Source organism: Phyllobates terribilis, unplaced genomic scaffold, assembly GCF_046119375.1.
Source record: "Phyllobates terribilis strain yellow unplaced genomic scaffold, ASM4611937v1 Scaffold_1147__1_contigs__length_390069, whole genome shotgun sequence".
Lineage (NCBI taxonomy): Eukaryota > Metazoa > Chordata > Amphibia > Anura > Dendrobatidae > Phyllobates > Phyllobates terribilis.
The window spans coordinates 197932-221967 of NW_027363907.1; the positions used below are offsets into that span (position 1 = coordinate 197932).

Consider the following 24036-nt stretch of genomic DNA (forward strand, 5'->3'; position numbering starts at 1 on the left):
CTCGGACTCACCTCAACATTAAGATCTTTATGTAGTAAGATTCTAATAGAATATCTAAAATTTTAAATAAAAACTCCCTTTAACAGTTGATCTCCACCCTGAAATGAAGAGTCAGCAACATCCGCTTCAGGGGGTGGGCAGTCCCTGCTGTACTCTGCATGTCCCCTCACCTTACAATGCACACCAAGTGCACTCTTGTCGGCTAGTCTCTTCCCATTAGGGCTAGCGAGGGAGCACACTGTGTGCATTGAAAGTACTACACAGTGACAAGGAAGCTCATACAGAGTCAGAATGGACAACCGTCACATGCTCCGTACAGCAGGGAATAACCCTACCCCTGAAACTGATGTCAATGATGACTCCGTGTTTCAGGGTGGAGACAGGGGCTGCGGCAGTGACCAAGCCAAGGCTCCCAGATAACCAGGAGATTCTGGGGATTCTCAAAAAATGTCATCAAAACAAAGTAGGTAAAAAAAAATTAGACTAAGAAGTCACTGCTGTTCCCTCTTTAAAGTCAATTAGAAGAGCGATTAGATTAGTACAATAGAAAGACATTTAGGATTAAAATCCTTATTAGTTTCGAACCACTCCTATAATTTATCCTGCAGAAGCCACTAGTGGAAGCCAGAGTGGAGATCCAGACCACAGAACGCATCTTGCCCATCCAAACTGCCAAATTCTTACAGACCTTTGTCAACTCCAATTCAAAGGATGGGAGAACGTTAGCTTTTTTAAGTATTGTTCTGTATGCACGACCAATGCTAATGAAAATAAAACACATTACAATATATCAAGTATTTAATAAAAGATTTTTTAACTTTAACATATGGCTGTCAATAGTAATACAAGTCCTCTTCAGTGTGGAAGCTCAAAGGACAACCTTGTAGTGAGAGCCACACTGTGGGCAGCGATTTACCTGCCCATCATGGGCCCAGAACCAGATAACTTGAGAATTATCTTCTTCACCTGGAAGAAAGAAAATGATAAAAGGTTATGTTTCAGTGCTTGAATTTATTGTACAACTACAAACTGAGTCCTTTAAAATTCACATTGGTGCCAGACTTCATCATGCTGCTGCAATATCCACCATTTTAAAAAATAATGGCATTTTCTCTGAGAACTTTCAACAACAATATACACAACTATCTGAACCTGAACAGGCATTGCTTAGGCGGCTGGAATATATGGACTTCTATAAATAGGTAAAGAGTGATTGCAGGGCCATTGGAATTATACAGTATATTTTTTTGTATTTTATACCAGTTTTCTAGATTCAATCCCTTTGAGCGGATTTCTGTGAGTTTATGGTCTTGTACATTATTCTAGATGTGTGTATGACCAGTATATCTAAACGTGGTAGTACCCCATATGGGGGTGTAAACTGCTATTTGAGCACACGGAGGGATCGGATGGGAAGGAGCGCTACTTGGCTTTTAAAACGCAGACTTTGTTTTAATAGATTGTGGACTCCATTAGCCAAGCCCTTGAAATGCCAGAACAGCAGAAACACCCACCACCCCCCGGTGACTCCATATTGGAAACTCCACTGCCTAAGGAATTCATCTAGGGGTGTAGTGAGTATTTTGAACCCACAGGTGCCTCACAGAATTTTGCGATATGGGGACATGGAACTAACATTTTAGTGGTAGAACTGTACATTTTTTATTAGCTGAAAGTTTGTCATTTACACAAGGGTTATTAGGTGAAACTGGACCCCATAATTTATTGAGCAATTTCTCCCAAATGCAGCAATGCCCCATATGTCATCAGAAGTTACTGTTAGGCCACACGTCAGGGCTGAGAAGGAAGGAGCGCTATTTGGTGCACAAATTTTGCAGGTGACATTTGCGAAACCCCGAAGGTGTCAATAGAAAAACGCACAAAATGACCCCATTTTAGAAATTGTACCTTTCAATGAATTCATCAACAGCTGCAGTAACTATTTTGGCCCACAGGAGTTTGCTTTGCAACATACACGCCAGGCTTTTTTCCCCTTGAGAATTGCAAATCTGCCACTTAAATGCCCATACATTGTGCCCCCATACAGTGTAGTAGCCCCATATATTGTGCCCAGCTTGAGCTTATGGAGACATACACCCCGTAAATTGTTAAGTGCACTCTCCCAGCTACAATAATGCCAAACATGTGGCCGCTTACTGTGGTTTTAGGCATAGGGGGGCTCAGAAGGAGGGGAATTTGGAAGCACAGATTTCACTGGATTTTATTTGATGGGTTGGGATCCGTCGCTTTTCAAGAGTCTTTGTTCTACCAGTAATGTGGGACCCCCTATGTTTCCAGTGACAGATATCCTGCACAAAACTCCACTCAGGTCTAAGTTAGTGTTTTATTGGTAATATTTTGGGGGACATCCCTTGTTTTCAATAGAAGGCTGGGATCATATTATTGTGTTCTACACTAAGCACTTACGCTGGAGTTTCCGTGTAAATCCTACAAAAATGTGATTTAGATGAAACCCCCCAATGCAACCGCTCTCCATAATGAGGCAGGTGGAGACACTTTGGACTCAGTTTGGCATCTGTTCCGGTGGTATCCATCTTGAGACATGCACAGAACAGTGGTCACCCACACTTGTGCGCTAAAAAGACACCTAAACTGATGGGACTTTGGTGGAACACAGACCAGATGGAGTCCAAAGTGACCACCTGCCTCATTATAGCGAGTGGTTCAGTTGGGGGTTCTATCTGAATCACATTTTTTGGGGAATTTACACTGAAACCCAGACGCAAGTGCTCAGTGGAGAGCGCAGGATAAATGTGAACCGAGCCTTATTCAGATTATTGGGAATCAGAATGAACAAAAACAGCAGTAAAATAGTTTTTAAATTTTACGCAATTTTCGTGTGGTATAAGTGATAAGACTGCTTTATTATTCTGTTCAATACATTTACAGCGATGTCAGATTTATAAAAAAAAAAATTTTGGTCTACATTCTGAGAGCAACAACTTATCTGGCCAAGAGCTGTACGAGAGCTTATTTTTGCAGGAGGAGTTTGATCCTTTTTTAAGTACCATTTTGGGATACAGAACATTCTTTTGATCACTTTTTACACAGATGCAGGATGAACAAAAAAACAAAGAACAGCAATTCAGTTATTGGTTTTATATATTTTTATGTGGTTCACTGTGTGGTAAAAGCTATTAGTAGTAAGAATGATTTATTGTTTGGTTCAGTATGATTATAAGGATACCAGTTTTAGCTCTTTATGCTTTGCTACTTCTGCACACTAAAAACAATATTTTACAAACATTAATTTGTTTTTGCATTGCCATATTCTAGAAGCTGAAACTTATTTACCACAAGAGCTAGGTGGGGGATTTTTCTTTGTGGGAAAGTTAAGAGTAATTATACTTTATTTAATCCTTTTACTTTAACCTAGTACCACTGTGGAACATGAACATTTCTCACCAATTCCTGGTCCCATACACTGCAGTACTCACGTAGTACTCACAATACAGTGCATGAGACCTGTTAGATGTTCACTGACTCAGTCTGTTAGACACTGCCATAAAGAGGGTCCAACAGGCCACTGTACCCCGAGGTCATCTGATGACCTCAGGGTGCAATGCAAACTATTGGCACCCACGATTACAATCGCGATGAGCAGATAGTGTTAAAGAGGGAGTATTCTCCCTTTTAACCACTTAGATGCTGCTGTTGTGATTGACTGTGGTATCTGATGGGTTAATTGGCATGGTGTACATATCTGGCACACAGCCCAAAGTGACATGTGCTCATGACAAATCTGTACAGCTTTCAGGGGTTAATCACCCTTTCTATAAGTTTTACACTGAAATGAAACGTGTAGCAAAGAAACTTACATATGCAGCCCACAAGTCTCTGCTTATTGACTGGTGGCACAATGTGTGGATTCTCTTTGGTTCCTGCATAGGATTTTGGCTTGAGGACATTAAAAGGATCCTTAAAAAGACAAAATGAGTTGTAAGTGTTATACCACTTACAGGTGCATCTCACTGAATTAGAATATCAAAAAATGTATTTATTTCAGTTCTTCAATACAAAAAGTGAAACTCATTATATAGAGTCATTACAAACAGTGATCTATTTCAAGTGTTGATTTCTGTTAATGTTGATGATTATGGCTTACAGCCAAAGAAATCACAAAAGTCATTATCTCAGTAAATTAGAATACTTTATAACAGCTTGAAAAATGTTTCCTCTTGACAATACCCCATAGAGAATCTATGGGGTTAAGGTCAGGCGAGTTTGCGGGCCAATCAAGCATAGTGATACTGTTTGTAAACCAGGTATTGGCACCTGTCCACACTGCCAGAAGTACCAAGTCCTGCAGGAGAATGAAATTTCCATCTCCAAAAATCTTATCAGCAGAGGGAAGCATGAAGTGCAATAAAGTTTCCTGGTAGACGGCTGCGCTGACCTTGGTCTTGATAAAACACAGTGGCCCTACACGAACAGATGACATGGCTCCCCAAACCATCACTGATTGTGGAAACTCCACACTAGACCTCAAGCAGCTTGGATTGTGGCCTCTCCACTCTTCCTCCAGACTCTGGGACCTTGATTTCCAAATGAAATGCAAAATTTACTTTCATCTGAAAACACCACCTTGGACCACTGAGCTACAATCCAGGTCTTTTTCTCCTTGGCCCAGGTAAGACGCTTCTGGCGTTGTCTATTGGTCATGAGTGGCTTGACACAAGGAATGCGACACTTGTAGCCCATGTCCTGGATACGTCTGTGTGTGGTGGCTCTTGAAGCAATGACTCCAGCAGCCGTCCACTCCTTGTGAGTCTCCCCAAAATTTTTGAACGGTCTTTTGTTAATAATCCTTTCAAGGCTGCGGTTATCCAGATTGCTTGTGCACCTTTTTCTACACACTTTTTTGTTCCACTCAACTTTCCATTAATATGCTTGGATTCAGCACTCTGAACAGCCAGCTTCTTTAGCAATGACCTTTCGTGGCTTATCCTCCTTGTGGATTGTGTCAGTGACTGCCTTCTGGACATCTGTCAAGTCAGCTGTCTTCCCCATGATTGTGGAGCCTACTGAAACAGACTAAGGGACCCTTTTAAACGCTTAGGAAGCTTTTGCAGGTGTTTTTTATTAATTATTCTACTTTACTGAGATAATGAGTTTTGTGTTTTCATTGGCTGTAAGCCATAATCATCAACATTAAAAGAAATAAACACTTGAAATAGATCACTATGTTTGTAATGACTATAATATCAGTTTCAGCTTTTGTATTGAAGAACTGAAATAAATTAAATTTTTGATGATATTCTAATTTTGTGAGATGCACCTGTATATGTAAAGAACACAAACGTTTATTTAAAGACACTGAACAAAATAATTTAGCAATGTCTTGTCATGAATCCAGATACACTGAGAGATTCCTGCAAAGGACTCATTATGGACTTTGACCTTAATCCACATTTGTATAAGAGGTCGGTCATTTGCTTTACTTCTCCTGGAAACAAAGGAATAACTGGAACAAGGCCTGAAACTCATGATAGGCACTGCTGTACTTACATGGTTGATCCACTGAAATCAGCACAATATATCCCATGCACAGCTATACAGTACATTGCCTAATCTCAGACCTGCACTATTTACCGTGTGTTGAAGCAAGACCACCATCTTATAATAAGGTCTGGAAAGAAGCTGTCGTAGGACAAACTTATTATAATACTCCTGCCAGCAGTGATCAATGTAATGGAGGCCAAGTATGTCAACAGCAGGAGAAACCCTTCCTCCCCACTATGATGTCTAAAGTGATGGGTACATGGTTAGCACCCCATTCTGCTTTATGACATCCATATGCACTGAGGACCTGTGGAGAGGGTGCATGAGAAAGAACGTAAAAAAAGTAATCTGGTGGCATTACCCCTTGAGTTGTTGCCACATGACAGATGTTTGGAGTCCTTCACAGTGAGAAGCAAGGTAGAACAACGTTATTAAACGATGCTGCCAAAGTATCATTAAATGGGTTGTCCAGGGCCATTTTATTTTTACTTTGGGAAAAGGAAGCTGGCTGTCAACAGAGCAGAAGAGAAGAAGCTGCTCTGTTGACAAGACGTCCGTGGAAGCCGCTGAATCGCCAGCAGGAGCAGTCTGACCGCTCTGTGCTGGCAGAGACAGACACCAGGCACAGACAGACAGTTAGCAACTACCTGCCTGTTAGTTTTTAGGTCATAGTAAAATAAATAAATAATAATAATAAAAAAATTCTTCTCATGCCTATTTGTGGATACGGCCATCATTCCTAGACTACATATCCCATCCTGTTTTATACGCTGGAAAAAGTATCCAGTTTCTCCTAGTTCCCCACTCTGTAATAGGGTCCTGGCTTCAAATCCCACCAAGGACAACATCTGCAAGGAGTTTGTATGTTCTCCCTGTGTTTGCGTGGGTTTCATCTAATTTACTCCCAAACTTCAAAGACATACTGATAGAGAATTTAGATTATGAGCCCCAATGGGGTCAGTGATAATGTCGGTAAAGTGCTTCGGAATTAAAGGCGCTATATAAGGGATTAAATAAAAAAGCGCGAAGAAATAGGACCTGGGAAGCATGACTACAGAACACAGAAGTGACCAGATGTGTGTTCCCTGTGGCTAGACTGTCTAGCAGGTCACTAATAATGCCCCATATACACCGGGGTGTGACTAGCAGCTACACCAATAAAGTATAGGGGATGTCACCAGGACCCAAACTTTACATCACAAGCACAAGACCTACAGATGCATCTGAAGACGGGGACCCCTCTTCAGCCAGTTTCACTTTGTCCCAGACTCATCAAGTGTCACCAGGTTTCTACTGTAAAACCTGGAATCTCGCTACATTTTTGCACAACTTTTTGTTGCTGAAAGCAAATAGTTTCTTGACACATGTGTGTCCCAGCCAGCTTAGACAACTTTGAGAAGTGGGCAAAGCCAATGTTTGTTCCTCTAAACACACAAGGATATTAAAAGGTTTGTCAAAGACTTGACAACCCCTTTCTTAAAGGCTGTATTACCCGGTATAAAACAAACTCCAGTTTCACACCAGCGTCGTTCCAACAGTGTCAGCAATAGGTCTCCCGGTCCCATATGGAATAATCAGCAGCCGCTAACAGGCTGCTTCGCTCACACTTCCTGGAGATGAACTTTGGACATCAGAGGAAAGTGTGAGAACAGTGGCCCATTAGCAGCAGACTGGCTGCAGCACTCACACGGTATACAAATATCATGGGAGACCAGGGAGACCCAGCACTCACATTGCTAGAATGGCACCCGCACAGGAGGGGAGTTTGTTTCCATTTTACACTGAGGGATATAGTAAGGAGGGTTTGTCCACTACTTGGCACAATACAAGAAAATTGTAAAAAAAACAAAAACAAACAGTAAACACAAGGAGTAAGATATAAGTGTGTGAACATGGCTCAGCCTGGTCCTAGACGCACTCTAATGGAGGGGAGTAGCACTCTAATGGAGGGGAGTAGCACTCTAATGGAGGGGAGTAGCACTCTAATGGAGGGGAGTAGCACTCTAGCATCCCCAGTTGTACATTTCAGTCTTAATTATCTTCATTAGGTCATATACCTCTCCCTTCTTCAAAGCGTTCAGGACCTTCCTCTCCAGGCCCGTCGCCTACTCCTCATCAGTGGGGATACCTAAACAGAAAAGACACAAAAAGGACAGATCATAGCAAGAATACTACAAAGAAAAAACAAAGTGACCTGAAAGTGGCTGATAACAGAGGACAATAGCCAGCAGAGCTGTGTGACAATTCAGTCTGTACAGAGGGTACAGTAGTGGAAGTGTAACCTGTGCAGGGGCTTGGCAGACCCCGTGCACAAGGTCACAGTCCTGGGTGTCACCTGCTGTCACTGGAGCAGTGAGTACGTGCTGATGGGCGGCGCACATTACTACACTGCTGCAAAGTCACATACACTGTCCCGTCCTATGCCCTTCACAGGGGACACCGCACACTCCAGCCTCACACCTAGTAAAGGCCCTGTCACACATAACGAGATCGCTAGCGAGATCGTTGATACGTCACGGGTTTTGTGACGCAACAGCGACATCGCTAGCGATCTCGCTACGTTTGACAGGTAGCAACGATCAGGCCCCTGCTGCGAGATCGTTGATCGTTACAAAGCTCCCTGGACCATTCCTGGGTCGTTGCACTCCCGCTGGGCAGTGTGCATCGCTGTATTTGACACCTAGCCAACGACCTCGTCCAGCGATTCAGAACTGAGACACGTAGGCGTGTATAAATTGGACTATTCCGCGCCCCTCGTCCCCGATTGGTGGTCGCTACGGCGTTCTCATTTCCGGACGCGCATAAAGAAGGCAACAGAATAGCGATTCCGTCCTTTGTTTCTGACCTCGTGCTTATTGCAGATCCTACCAGAGTTCTCCGGGCTGCTAATATCCGTTCATTGGACTAGTGCTGATTTTTGCGGATCATTGCAGCGTTCTCCAGCTGTGACTCCGCTTTGAACATATCAGACATCTTTAGTAAGGTAGGTATTGTTTGAGGTCTCAGATGCGTTTCCATTTTTTAATCTTTTATCACACATTTACTAATTATCTGTTATCTTTGCTTTTCAGGGAGGGAGGGCTTGGCTTCTATTTGTATATATATATATGTATGCTTTTGCATGGGCAGATATTTTAGGGGTCTCATGCACATGCACCCACACAGCGCATTTTCTGTCATGCTCACTAACAGAATGGAATATGGTTTTCCATGATATTTTTTATATACAGTTTCAATACTTCTGTTAATTGTTTTGTTGAAAGTGTTCTCATCTTTTCATGTTATGTTTGCAGTTTGCACATCATGGACGACGGGCAGTGTGCTATTGTGGTTGCTGCATTGCTGGTTGAGGAAGCTCGGCGTCAAGATGAGGCACGAGAGCTACAGAGGCGTTCCAAACGAAAGCGTCGCATGTGGACCAGAGAGTGGCTGCAGAAGAGGTCTGAATTGTCCCACATGCAACTTGTAAGAGAGCTTCAGGAGAAGAATCCTCATGATTTCCGCAACTATCTGAGGATGTCAGAGGAATCTTTTAAAGAGTTATTGGAACGAGTTACGCCACGTATTCAACGGAAGGATACAGCGATGCGTGCTGCCATTCCGGCAGATGAAAGATTGGCAGTCACACTGAGATTCCTGGCCACCGGACGCTCACTCCAAGACTTGCATTTTTCTGCAGCCATTTCAAGGCCCATGCTCAGTGTTCTAATCCCGGAGACATGTAATGCAATTTACCACAGTCTATGTAGTTACATACAGTTTCCCAACACGGAGGAGGAATGGAAAAAGATTGCCTCTGATTTTGAGCAGCTGTGGCAGTTCCCTAACTGTGGTGGGGCTTTGGACGGGAAACATGTCCGAATCACTCAGCCACCAAATAGCGGATCCTATTTTTATAATTATAAGGGCTATTTCAGCATCATCATGATGGCCCTTGTTAATGCCAATTACGAATTTATAAATGTAGATGTTGGCATGAACGGCAGGGTTTCTGATGGTGGTGTTTTAGAGCACACACTTTTTGGAGAGCGATTGGACAAGTGTGACCTACACTTGCCTCCCAACTCAAAGACTACAGGTAACCTTAATTTTGTTTTTGTCGGCGATGAAGCCTTCCCACTTCATCCCAATCTTATTAAACCGTTCCCCCAAAAAAGTCTTACCCAGGAAAGAAGAATTTTCAATTATCGTTTGTCAAGGGCACGTCGTGTTGTCGAAAATGCCTTCGGTATCATGGCCAACCGCTTCAGAGTTTTTCACACGCCAATTAACATGAAGCTTACATCAATAGACTCTGTTGTTTTGGCCTGTTGCACACTTCACAACTTTCTTCGTCGACGTGATGCAATTACGTACTGTCCGCCTGGCTTCGTGGACTCTGTGGACCTAGCCAATGGGGAAGTGGAGCTCGGTGAATGGCGTTCAAACGATCCTGCAATTGCAGGCCTTCAACCAGTGGGATATGGCAGAAACACCCAGGATGCGAAGACCAGCCGCGACAACTACTGCCAGTATTTTAACGGTCCTGGTGCTGTTACTTGGCAACATCAGAACTTATAGTGGGCAACTACTGACAATTATACACTACTTTCAGTTTTGTATTGATTTGTGTAATAAACTGTGTTTAACTTTGCAAAAGATTTGTTTATCATTGTTTCAATAGTAAGGGCCCGTATACACATACGTGTACTCCAGGGGCGGACATAGGAATCATGGGAGCTCATAGCAGAAGTTATAATTGGGACCCCCCCACAAAAAAAAAAAAAAAAAAAAAAAAGGAAATAATTGTTGGGGACACAGAAGAGCAGATCCCACAACCTTCCAGCCTTTCTTCCTTTCTGAACTCCTAAATTACTCTTTCATAGCCCCATAAAAATGTGATGCCAACAAAAGTGTCCCCCTTAACACAGTATGATACCCCGATGGTGACTTCCTCCTTTTTAGCCTCCACATGCACAGTGTAATGACCCTAATGTATCACATGAGCCATGTATGAGGGAGGTGGAGTCGGAGTAATGGAAATTGAGGAGTCGGTTTGGCTTATCGACTCCGCAGCCCTGTATACCAGGATGGGAGAGCACACAGTATAATGCAGCCCCCCATAGGGTAAAAGGCAGCCCCAGTCCTCCAGTATTATCAGTACTGACTGATTTACAAAAATATATAAATACATACTTACCACTCCGTATTCCCCGCTGCTTCAGTCTCTGCAGCGCGTCTCTCTCATCACGACAGCAGCTGGCAGCTCCACTGTCTGACACAGCGTGGTGCATCGTAGCAGCGTTGCCGCGCCGCTGTTTGATTAACCGCCACCCACCGGCACTGTACTCAGTAATGGCTGCGTGTAGTGTGTTGTGCGGCTGTGCCTTGTAGTAATGCCGCAGCAGGGCCCACTCAAGCACAATTAAAGGTGTTGGCCATGTCTGAACACAGTGGCAGTGGGCGGTGGCGGCAATCAAACAGAGGAGCGTGGGGTACAGAATGGGGGAGACTGCTATGGGGTCCGCTGGCTCACGGGCCCCCTACGGCCACGGGCCCCATAGCAGTTATGTGGCCTGCCACCAATGGCGGTACGCCACTGTTGTACTCGTATGTATACATCCATATACACATCCATATACACATACATATTCAGATACATAAAAATCTACACCCATATCCACACTTATATACAGATAACCAGCTATACACACACATACTCACAGACACAGAAGTATGCATACCGACATAAAAATATAGATACATATTTCTACATAAAACCACCTAAACACCAGTGTTCCTGTGTGACCGTCACAATAGAGACACTGCTGCGTTCTACAGATGTCGCATTATCAATACAGCGTCTCTAGTCCGACACGCTAATAATTCAAGTCACAATAGGGTTCTCTAATAAACCGCGGGTTTATTGGCGACGTTCATGCGTCGTGGGCGTGGTTACCGACGTTCATGCGTCGTGGGCGAGTCTAACGACGTAGTTGCGGCCTAGCTTATTAAGAGCATTATGGCATCCAGGGTCAGGGCATCTCCTTGGGGTGATGCTGAGGTGTGCTACCTTGTGGAGCACCTGGATGCACTTGATTATGAGTGCCATGTGCACTCTGAGCATCCAGTGCTCCATAAGCAGGCGGTGCTGCAGAGGATCGGTCGGGGCCTGGTCCGGAGATTTGGGGTGCAGCGCTCTGCTACCCAAATCCGTAAAAAGCTGGCGGACCTGAAATATAGGTCTGCCGACCGAATCGTCAGCATCCGGTCACGGTCCCTGCCCCGCAGTGGTGAGTGGTTTTAAAATATGTTAACACAATACATGGCAGCACATTAGTTACAACTGCAATCACCTTAGGTATCTAATGTTATTTGTTTTCCAGCACCTGCAGCCCCAGAGCCCCCAAGGGAGTCACCTCCAGCCCTGGAGCCCCAGCAGCATTCCTCTGCCAGCTCGCCAGCATCACTCCGTGATATAGGTGCAGCTTCATCTTTCGGTAATGCTTTGACATAAAATACGGTCCATACAACTTGGAAAGTTTAGGGCTGTCATGTACTATTAAGTGTTGTGTCTTTCTCTAGCCGGTGGTGCCAGGGGATCGGGGTGGTCCTTAAGCTCGTCATCATCCGAGCAACCTGAAAACCGTAAGTGTTAAATACCAAACATGTACCTGATAGGCTGTGTGCCCACGATGCGTTTTTTAAGGTGTTTCTGCAGCGTTTTTGCTGCTGTGGAAACGCATTAAAAGCGCATGGTAGAAGGTCTGCCATGTTCCCCAATGATAATCCGCATGTGCTGTGCACATGCTGCGGAAATTTCCGCTGCACATTATCATTGCGGAAAAAAACGCAGCACTACCAATTATTTTGCATAAGGTGGTTTTTTTGCGCCGCCATTGACTTGCATTATAATGCGCCAATTCCGCAATACTGCATCTGTACTTGCGTAATTAGCGCGTTCTAATGTGTGGATGGTACCCGGGTGTGGTGCATCGTGGGCACATAGCCTTAATTTGATGAATGTACAGAATTATTGGACTTTTAAGTTTAACTATTACCTCCGTAGAAATCCCAACACTACAAGATCTCCTGGCGTCACAACGGAGACTGAGTGAAGAGATCCACCAGCACGGAGTGATGCTGGCAAGATTTGTGGCAGCCCATGACCGTCACGGCAGCCAATAAATTCTTTTTTGTTATGTAGTTGATATTATTTGGTTGGTTATATTTTTTATATTTTTATAAAAAAAAATTAGTTTATATCCACTATTGTCTACACTTTGTTACATCTAATCCTATCCTGTGTGATACTGCCTGACGGGTTGTGTATCTAATCCTATCCTGTGTGATACTGCCTGACGGGTTGTGTATCTAATCCTATCCTGTGTGATACTGCCTGACAGGTTGTGTATCTAATCCTATCCTGTGTGATACTGCCTAAAGAGTTGTGTATCTAATCCTATCCTGTGTGATACTGCCTGACGGGTTGTGTATCTAATCCTATCCTGTGTGATACTGCCTAAAGAGTTGTGTATCTAATCCTATCCTGTGTGATACTGCCTGACGGGTTGTGTATCTAATCCTATCCTGTGTGATACTGCCTAAAGGGTTGTGTATCTAATCCTATCCTGTGTGATACTGCCTGACGGGTTGTGTATCTAATCCTATCCTGTGTGATACTGCCTGACGGGTTGTGTATCTAATCCTATCCTGTGTGATACTGCCTGACAGGTTGTGTATCTAATCCTATCCTGTGTGATACTGCCTAAAGAGTTGTGTATCTAATCCTATCCTGTGTGATACTGCCTGACGGGTTGTGTATCTAATCCTATCCTGTGTGATACTGCCTAAAGAGTTGTGTATCTAATCCTATCCTGTGTGATACTGCCTGACGGGTTGTGTATCTAATCCTATCCTGTGTGATACTGCCTAAAGAGTTGTGTATCTAATCCTATCCTGTGTGATACTGCCTGACAGGTTGTGTATCTAATCCGATCCTGTGTGATACTGCCTAAAGAGTTGTGTATCTAATCCTATCCTGTGTGATACTGCCTGACGGGTTGTGTATCTAATCCTATCCTGTGTGATACTGCCTGACGGGTTGTGTATCTAATCCTATCCTGTGTGATACTGCCTAACAAGCAGTGCAGGGGCAGTAAAGCCCACTCCAAAGTCGGCTTTCACACCCTCCTGCTTATTGATGTTATCAGCTGAAGTTGTGTAGGGGCAGGAAAGCAGTCTGAAGTAGGCTTTCATTGCCGCCTACTTATTGATGTTATCAGCTGAAGTTGTGTGGGGGCAGGAAAGCCGTCTGAAGTCGGCTTTAATAGCCGCCTGCAAATTGATGTTATCAGCTAAAGTTGTGTGGGGGCATGAAAGCCGTCTGAAGTCGGCGTTAATAGCTGTCTACTAATTGATGTTATCAGCTGAAGTAGTGTAGGGGCAGGAAAGCCGTCTGAAGTCGGCTTTCATTGCCGCCTACTTATTGATATTATCAGCTGAAGTTGTGTGGGGGCAGGAAAGCCGTCTGAAGTCGGCTTTAATAGCTGTCTACTAATTGATGTTATCAGCTGAAGTAGTGTAGGGGCAGGAAAGCCGTCTGAAGTCGGCTTTCATTGCCGCCTACTTATTGATATTATTAGCTGAAGTTGTGTGGGGGCAGGAAAGCCGTCTGAAGTCGGCTTTCACAGATGCCAGCTAATTCAAGAAGAAGAGAGAAGAGGAAAGAATAGGAACATAGTATGAAAACTATAAGGAAGACCTAACATGTTGATCCAGAGGAAGGAAAAAAAAAACCATGCTCCGTTTTGGGAAAAAAAATTCCTTCCTGACTCCACATACGGCAATCAGACTAGTTCCCTGGATCAACGCCCTATCAAGAATCTAGTATATACAACCTATAATCTGAGTCAGACTCATGGTGCATGGTATGGCAGATCATTGCCATACCGTGCACCATGACTATGACCCCAAAGACTAAAAGAAGGGAAGTAGGAAGAGGAGGGGAAGAAAACCAGCTGTGAAGAAGACCAGAGGACACAGGGAGAAGACAGAAGACAGGTGATAAAGCCTGGAGCCGGAGGAGGAGAAGGGGAGGAGGTGATCACCAGCGGAGAGCAGGGATGGGAATAGACGGTAGAGAATGGAGGGGAGGGAACGGAGATTGGGAAGGGATCGGAGGGCAGGGGTGAGGGGTCCCACCCTCGGGAAGAGGTAAAGCAGAAAATAAGGCAACCAAAAAACATTTTTATTTCAATCAGGGTGAGATCAGAGGGCAGGGGTAAAGTTAAAAAAGAGGACAATAAAACTTTTTTTTATAAACAAACAAAAATATAAACAATTTTAACAATTTAAATAAGTATTAAATTAACAATATTTACAAAATGATAAAAAAAAATTGAAATGAAACATCACTACAGTTCTTCATATCGATTACCTGTATTTGTGTATCCGTGCCTGGGGGAAACAAAAGAATCAGAACACATGGGATACTGTGGGGGGGGGGGCAAGGCTTTGTGGACGCCGGATCCTCTGCACTGGTGTGCTGTGAAGTGGGTCCGGCCTATGGGTCCAAGAATGTTGTTGAAAATGGCCAGGGTCAATCAGAGTATGTACAGTAGACGTTTCATTAAGTTCACCGGCTGCCGCTTTATTTAAAGTCTCAAACATGACCCTTTCTGCATGCGCCCTCTGTCGGTCATCCAGCCTCTGTAGTCTCTCGCCAGCATATGTTGCAAAGCTGTCCCGCTTGGCCTGGGTCTGCAGAAGTAGAATCTTGTTCGCCAGAGATACTAGACCTGGCGATGGCGGCAAGCTGGCCTTTCTTTTCCTTGATTTTCTCTGTCGCCGAGGCACAAGGTCTTCACTTGTAGAGGCCATAGGGTCTTCATTCACCGATGCCATAGGTTCCTCATTCCTTGACATAACACTCGCCTCCTCCATACCACGTTCCGTAGCCGAGATGTCGTCATCTTGCCGATGGTGCTGTGGGAACACAAAATTAAAGTTAAGATTTGGTTACAACATCCAGCAGGTATGTTATGACCAGCATGGGTACACGTGCACTAAAAAACAAATATGAGGGGCGGCTAAACTATGGCATGTACATTGAAAGTATAAATGCTATTTACAGGGAAGCAAAGAAGGTACTTACATCTTCAACAGGGGAGTCAGTCCGTATGTCGGGGTCTTCTTCCGGGGTCGGCCGCATCGTACACGCCATTCGCCGAGGTAGCTCCTGGTCACGGGTGAAGGCAAGCAAATCATAATACCATAATGTCGGCACATAAACCTCATCTGTGCCGGTACCTGACTTCTTTGATTTCTCCACCCGGTTGAGTTCTTTCTTATATACGGTGCGTAGACCCTGGATCTTTCTCTTCACCAGCTCTTCATCCACCTTCTCGTTGGGGCCATGCCTTTTAAAGAGGGAAATCAATTGCTGGTAGGCCTCCCTCTTTTTCTCTCTATTGCAGTAGTCTGTTGATTTTATTTGCCAAAGGCACGGCAGGGAGCGGTACAGGTCAATCATTTCCCTCACAAACTCTTCACTTTTGAAAGCCATCTGAAAAGGATAGCAATACAGTGAGCATACATGAAACATTTTAAAACAAAGTAAAAAGTACTACACACCATTTGCTGACTAAAAATGGCCTCCAATGTATAAGCAAATGTATACTTATTGAGTGTGATAAAAATCCACTAAAATAACTTACCGTGGAAACAAAGCGATACAGTGCCTGAAGAACCCAAAAGTCAATGTTCAGTCACAGCTGAAGAAAATCCACAAATGAATGGAATCACAGCAGTAGAACGCAACTAGGATCCAAAAATCAGGACGCTGACAAGGCTTCAACAAATCCCAGATGGACGAAACTTGCCCGGAGAACACTGCTACGATCCGAAAGCAGAGCGCAGATAGGAACAAGGGAGCGGAATTGCCCCAACGTCGCCTTTTTTAAAAACCCGGCCGCCAATCAGAACGCAGTAGCGTCCACCAATCGGAGATGAGTGGGCGCGGAAAGGTAATTTTATGCACGCCTTTCTGTCACAGTACAGTCCCTCAAAGTGTGTATCGTTGAGTGTGGATCGTTGAAATAGCTGCTGTGTGACAGCGTCCCAGCGACCAACGAGATCGTTAGTTAGATCGCTGGGGCGGCCGAAATCGTTGGCAAGTTATACATGTTTGACGGCTCCCGAACGATCTCTCCAGCGATCTCAAAACTGTGACGTAGTAACGATCTCGCTAGCGATCTCGTTATGTGTGACAGGGCCTTAATACACAGCAGTCCTCACACCACACACAGGAGGCGGCCACAGTCCACCATGGCTGTCATACCCACCTCCAGCGCTCATTGCTCTGACGCATGGTCTGCTGAGGCACACGGTCCCTGCACTCCGGGGCACAGCGCGACGGACGAGCTGAGAAACCTCCAAGAAGCCATGACTGCTGCACCTCACAGCCGACAGCTGCCACTACAGCGTCCAGGGCGCGGGGCAGTGCGCATTTATACCCGGGACCATACCAAGCGCATAGCGGAGGGGTGCACCGTAACAAGGCAGCGAGCAGAGAGGCCGTGTCATCTCCGTATATGGCCGTAATGTGCTGTACCCGCGGGGTTATTGCTGGTGCTTAATTACCACATGTAAAGGGAGTCAATGACAGGTGGAAACGCCATTTGTTCTCTAGTAGTAGCCGCCCAATAAAAGTGACCTCATCAATGGGAAGAATTGTTTATAAAAAGCAGCAGCTTTGTGATTTACTTGTTTTTAAAAAATCCTTTTCATTCTCAAGGAGAGGAGGAATTTTAGTTTTGTTTACTGCTCGTTGCCTAGGTTACCGGCCACTGCTGTGCTAGGAGTGCAGCGCTTACAAGCTGTTTTCTATAGAGCTTGTACACACTGATTTGAGGCTGCCCGGATTTAGTACCCTGCACTCTCCGGGGCTGCAGCGGTAAAGATGCCTCATGTGTCAGCATCGGAGGGTGCACCATTTGGGTTCAGCAATGCTACATTGCCACATGTCTGACCTGTCAATCAAGCAGGACAGCATCGGCAACCGGGCAACCGGAAGTCGGGAGGATGGGGATCGGGGTGCTGAAGATCAACGTGGAGACAACCTCTTTATTATCTACCTTGAGCGAAGTTCACACACAGTTTTCTACATGGATATTGTGTCAGATCCACTCCAAAATCCACGTAAAAAACTGCTTCAGATACTCTGACTACTCCTCATATTCATTGCTGTGGAATATCCACACGGCTGTTCATATTGTGAATTATTTTGAGAGTTTTTCTGACTAAACATTAAAAACCTCACTGCACAAAATAAAAAATAATAATAATTAACGTCACTTCTGTGAGGCGGATTCTCATGGAAGCTTCTCCAAACTCGACACTGTCACAGGCTGCAAAAGACCATAAGGAGAAAATACTTCAATAACGCTTCAAGAAAACAACCCCAAAACAAAGAGAAAAAGCAACGCAAATTCCTCCGGAAAATCTCATTGGATTTTCCGCTTCCAAAAAAGACATAGTTTTGTCATTTCTGTTTATAGCCAAAGCCTGAGAGATACGACGCAGGACAGAGCCCAGTGGTGCCGGGCGGACTATTATAATGGGGTACTATAGTTTTTGCCTGGGGTGCTGCCAGGACTTTTGGTGAAAAGGATTTTCTGAGAATTATTTGTTTACCCCCGAGGCTTCCAGAGGTTAAATGGGTATTCCAGATTTGGAAGACCTCTGTTCCCCAGCTGCAGTTTATTTAAAAAACAAGCAAAATGCGCTCTACTCACCCTCCACAGGTCCAGCGGTGACTCTCTGCCGCTGCTCTTGGTGTTTGTTATTGTGGGTTTCTGCTGCTGCCCCTTTCTGCACCAACTAAACCTCAGAGCCCAGTGATAGGCTATGTGCCCACGGTGCAGAAATGAAGCTGAAATTTTCCGCAGCATTTCTGCATGTCCTTGGCAGTAAAAACGCATGCTGATTTTACACGCGCTTTTGATGCATTTTTACTTGCGGATTTGCCATGCGTTTTTCAAATGCATTGTATAGGCAAATCCGCATGCTGAAACGCATAAAGAATGGACATGCTGCGTTTTTTTCCACACCTAAAATCCGAGCAGAAAAAATCCTGAGATGTGCAATGTGCTTCAGCTACATTTCCACACGGAAAAAAAAAACACACAAAAAACGCACCAAATCTGCATCGTGGGCACATAGCCATAGGCTGCAATGGCGAGGAGCTGAGAGCCCTTCATAAGTGGCAGATGCCCAGTATGCGATACAGAGCCGGCATCTTTCTCTGACAGCTTTGGCTGGAGCTAGCTCCGATCGTTGTCGTCAACCATTTAGATGCCTCTTTTCCCTATTTAAAAATTAAGAAAATACAAAGTTGAAATAAAAAAAACATTTACTTAGTATTGTCGTGTCCAAAAAAAGTCTAGTTTATCAAAATATTAAATTATTTAAACTGTATGTAAAATGACAAAAAAATATATCAAAAGTTCAATTATAGCAGGATCCTTCCTTCTTATATACAGGTGCATTTCACAAAATTGGAATATCATCAAAAAGTTAATTCATTTCAGTTCTTCAATACAAAAAGTGAAACTCATTATATAGAGTCATTACAGAATGATCTATTTCAAGTGTTGATTTCTGTTAATGTTGATGATTATGGCTTACAGCCAATGGAAACACAAAAGTCATTATCTCAGAAAACCAATCAGTATCTGGTGTGACCACCATTTGCCTCACGTGGTGCAAACACATCTCCTTCGCTTAGAGTTGATCAGGTTGTTGGTTGTGAAATGTTGGTCCTCTCATCAATGACTGTGCAAAGTTGCTGGATATTGGCAGGAACTTGAACACTCTGTCGTGTACGCCGATCCAGAGCTATACTGGCCGTGCAAATCCCACCAAGGACAGCATCTGCAAGGAGTTTGTATGTTCTCCCTGTGTTTGTGTGGGTTTCCTCCGGGTTCTCCGGTTTCCTCCCACACTCCAAAGATATACTGACATCGATGATAATGTATGTAAAGTGCTGTGGAATATGATGGCGCTATATCAGCAAGGTATAATAAATAAATAAAATTAATGCAATTTTATTGTGCATAAGAAAAAAGCTGCTCATCACTAGCGAATGGTGCGTCCAATCTCCAAGGTCACAGTGCTGGCAACACACTGCAAGAAACTAACTGTAAGTTTAGCCAAAACTCAGTACATTTCTATATGAAAGACACAGCTACCAGGGGTGGATTAAGGGTGGCCAGGGCCCCGGGCAGTTCAGATTGTGTGCCCCCCCCCCATGTGAGGGGTCATGCGGTCCAAGTACAGTAACGTGATCAATGTCATCATCATATACCTGAAACCTATAATATGTAAGTAGGATGTACGTCACTCTTTATAAAAATATGGTGCCAGAATATGATAACACTCCATGTACTCAAAGAAGAAAAAATCCGGCACTCAGAGTTTCAGAAAAAATTCTGATTCATTAGTAAAGCAATCCAAAAACAGATCAACCATCTATCTGCAGGTCAATAGTGTTCTTCAACCTCACAGATTTCCTTTAAGAGCTTCCCTGCCGCCTGCTTTCTCACTAGATAAGAGCTGTTACCTCTGCAAACAATCTGACTGATCCTCAAGGCTCGGCCTTTTTTTAACTCACTCAGGAACCTTCGCTGAACTTGCACTTTCTCAATACTTCCTATAATCAGTGGAGTAACTTGAAGCTCATGGGCCCCAATGTAAAAGCTCCAACAGGGCCCCCAATTATTGCAAGTCTTTAATAGTATTGGTCTTTTCATACAAACCAAAGGGACTTTTTGGGCCCTCTAGGCTCTAGAGTCCAGATGTGATTGCAACCCCTGCACCTATTGTAGTTATGCCCCTGTCTATAATTGCTGACCCTTCTGCAATAAGCCCCACTCCTGACAGTGCTTGACCGCGTATGCCATATTGAAGAATTTTATGAAAAAAACACTAGTAAATGCCACAAAACAAAAAAGAAAAGTGACTTGAATAAATCACAAATGATGAATCGGGCCACAGTGTTTGTATTTAATGAATCTCCAGACTCTGCTATAATTCTTTGACAAAAGGGAAACCTCCATCACCTCAGTATTAGCCCCAGTTACTGCAAATGCCCAAAACAGACTCAGGAGCTCATGCAGGCACAATGTCTAACCAATAAATGTCAGACTAAGGGCCAGAAACCAGCACGTTCCGACATGAGAACGGCCGGTCTTGGTGAATCGCGGCTAAATCTTTACTGGAAGGTTTCCCATGTAAGAGGAATGTGCTGGCTGCAGTGAGGAGGTCATGTGACTGCAGGTGATTGGCAGTTACTGGTCGCTCCTGACATCTGTAATGTTATCATTTGTATCTCAGGTGACAGTTGGGAGAGAGCGACGCAGCGACTTGTCTACAAGGAGCATCCGCAGAGTTTTCAGCCTTAGAAGCGCAGTGTTTTGTCATATTTTTCCCTTTCCTTCCCATTTGTACCCTCCCCCATTTCCCCTTTTATCATTTTTGCTGGATTGACTGGATTACATCATCCGTTACTGGTCATCATGTGGCAAGTATCATTCTCTGTGCCCCATATACAGTTCACAGAGCACAATACATTCACATTACACAGTGTATACACAGAGATGGGAACAGAACTGCTCACATTATATGATTGGGACGAGCTGTATAACAGATTTATAACTTTAGAGTCTTAAAAGAAACCTCTCTGCAAAAATATAAATCTGCAGATAAAAGCTGTTTTATACAATGTGGGTCATCTAATTGGAAGTGGGGAAAAATGAAGTTGTATTCTCCCTGCAGCCGCTTGTTTCCTGTTCTTGGGCAGCACCGGGCAGTGAGCAGTCAGCGATCACTACACTGTGAGCGAGCTGTAATCTCTCCCTTCTTTCTCATTGACATCCTGCTCTATGGATGTCGGAGCGGTGGATGTGATTACAGAGCACTCAGTGTGTAGAGATCACTGACTCTTCACTGTTCGAGCCCTAATGACTGGAAGGGAGCGGCTGCAGGGAGAGTGTAACTTTATTTTCTCCCTGCAGCCGCTCTTCCAATTAGATTGCTGCACATGTTTAATATAGTATTTATCTACAAATGACTCCTCTGCCTGCAGGCTATTGCCGTCTGTCTGCAGACAGGCTCCTTCTATGGCAGGTATACCCCTCATGTTTGATGTTTCTATGGGACCTGACCAGTAAGACAATGTTCACATCATATATAGACATTTGTTAACGTACACATTATTTATGTTTTTATGCTAAAAGGATGCGCCTGACTGGTATATAATAAGTCTATTAAAGTCATCAAATCTTCCTGCCCTCTCCCCTCCCTAGTTTTTTTTTAACCCATTCCCTTTTCTGCTTTCTTTCTCCACCTTTTCCTGTTTATTGAGGGTGGGCTGGAAAAATGATACACAAGTGTTGTAAAATGTACATGTTTCTACAAAGCGATTTTATAACAAATAAAATTACTATTAATAAATTAAAAAATAAAATATCTTAATAGTATTGTAAAATATCTTAAAAAGACAACATCTGCAAGCAGTTTGTATATTCTCCCCGTGGGTGCGTTGATTTCCTCCCACACTTCAAAGACAGACCAATAGAGAGTTTAGATTGTGAGCCCCAATGGGGACAGTGATGATAATATCTGTAAAGCGCTTTGGAATTACTGGCACTATATAAGTGAGTAAAATTAATAAATTGTATACTATTTTTTGCAATGGATAGAAGGGACACAAAAAAACAATAATTAAGTCAATATAGCGAGTCATAAATAAATGTCATAAAAGATTAACTGTATTGATCAAGTAGAAAGGTGTAGTGGACATACAAAAAACAGAAAACATCATAAATAAAAATAGTGTATATGAAAATGTAAAGGAGACTCTGTGCTTAGTAGAAAATCACAAATATAGTATATTGAACGTAACCATCATCAGAAATATATATAAGGAAATATGTATAAAAATACATATATAATATTAATGATGCAATCATAAGATACAGTGTGTATGGTGACTAAATAATGGTCAAGTATACAAGATTGGAGTAAAAGGTAAAGATATTCCCATATATTGCATGGTCAAATAGTCAGCATACACTCAGGATGGATGGGAAAAAATTAGTTTAGCACATACTTGGTTCACAGCAGGAGCTCCCTTGCGATGCGCTGACCAGAACACGCATTTTGACAATGTCTTCATCAGGGGGTGGCATCATTATAGGAAGAGGGAGTATAACAATGCAGCACTAGCAAATAGGAGAGGGACGCGGCGTGTATTGGTGCATGCGCAAACTGGTGACATCCAGGAGCTTGCCAACACTGGTGTCACGTGACCGGCCGTGTCACAAACTGGGTTGAGACGAAGAACCAGATGTGCATGCGTGCTGCCGGGTCGATCTGCAAAAGTAGTCTAGCATTCATAGTTGAGAGAAATGAACACTGTGCATAGTGGGAGCGTAATACTCAAAAAAGGCCACAAGATGGTGCACAGGAGCATTGTATTAACTGTATACAGCACAGTGGAGAGACCACATTATGCGATATTAGAAGGATATTAAGATTGTTTCTTATTTATGGCATATTAATGATAATATCTATAGTGACAAATACAGAAATATACATGGCTCTATATGGGTAAGAGTGCAATATTAGGGGTATGACTAATTGATAACTACAATTAAGGGTGTTCCTGGGTGTGGAATCTATATGTCCATAGTGATATCTACAATTATGCTATAGATCACACCCACTACATATCTTCACCGCCACAGAATTATTGTTGTACTTTCTTCCATTGAGACCAACAGTTGTGCTCAAAAGTTTACATACCCTGGCAGAATTTTTCCTTTCTTGGCCTTGTTTCTGAGAATATGAATGAGAACAAAAAACTATTTCTTCACTCATGGTTATTGGTTGGGTGAAGCCATTTATTGTCAAACGAATGTGTTTTCTCTTTTTAAATCTTAATGACAACCAAAAACATCCAAATGACGCTGATCATAAGTTCACATACCCTGGTGATTTTGGCCTGATAACATGCACAGAATTTGACACAAATGGGTTTGAATGGCTACTAAAGGTAACATCCTCACATGTGACTTGTTTGCTTATAATCAGTGAGTGTGCATAAAAGCTGAGTGAGTTTCTGGGATCCAGACAGACCCTTGCATCTTTCATCCAGCCACTGACGTTTCTGGAGTCATGGGGAAAGCAAAAGAATTGTCAATGGATCTACGGGAAAAGGTAGTTGAACTGTATAACACAGGAAAGGGATACAAAAAGATATCCAAGGAATTGATAATGCCAGTCAGCAGCGTTCAAATTTTAATTAACAAATGGAAAATCAGGGGCTCTGTAAAAGCGTAGGTAGACGGTCATCTAGACCAACAAAAAATGCGGCCACAACTGCCAGGAAAATTGTTCAGGATGCAAAGAAAAACCCACAAATAACATCAACTGAAATTCAGCACTCTCTGAAAACTAGCGGTGTGGCTG

The 24036-nt window shown here is 43.4% G+C and overlaps 1 protein-coding gene and 1 pseudogene across 2 annotated transcripts in view; both read right to left on the reverse strand.

Moving 5' to 3' along the window:
* Positions 1–780: 780 nt before the first annotated feature.
* On the reverse strand, positions 781–16949 carry LOC141243146 (cytochrome c oxidase subunit 5B, mitochondrial-like; annotated as a pseudogene).
* The window catches only part of LOC141243144 (uncharacterized), a 50674-nt gene continuing 41586 nt past the window's right edge, over positions 14949–24036 (reverse strand). For both annotated transcript variants that reach the window (XM_073668895.1, XM_073668896.1), the window contains exons 3-4: positions 15659–16069; positions 14949–15489 (exon numbers count right to left, since the gene is read on the reverse strand). In XM_073668895.1, coding sequence (XP_073524996.1) covers positions 14980–15489; positions 15659–16069 — 921 coding nt within the window. In that variant the 3' untranslated portion in view covers positions 14949–14979. The remainder of the gene's footprint in view (positions 15490–15658; positions 16070–24036) is intronic.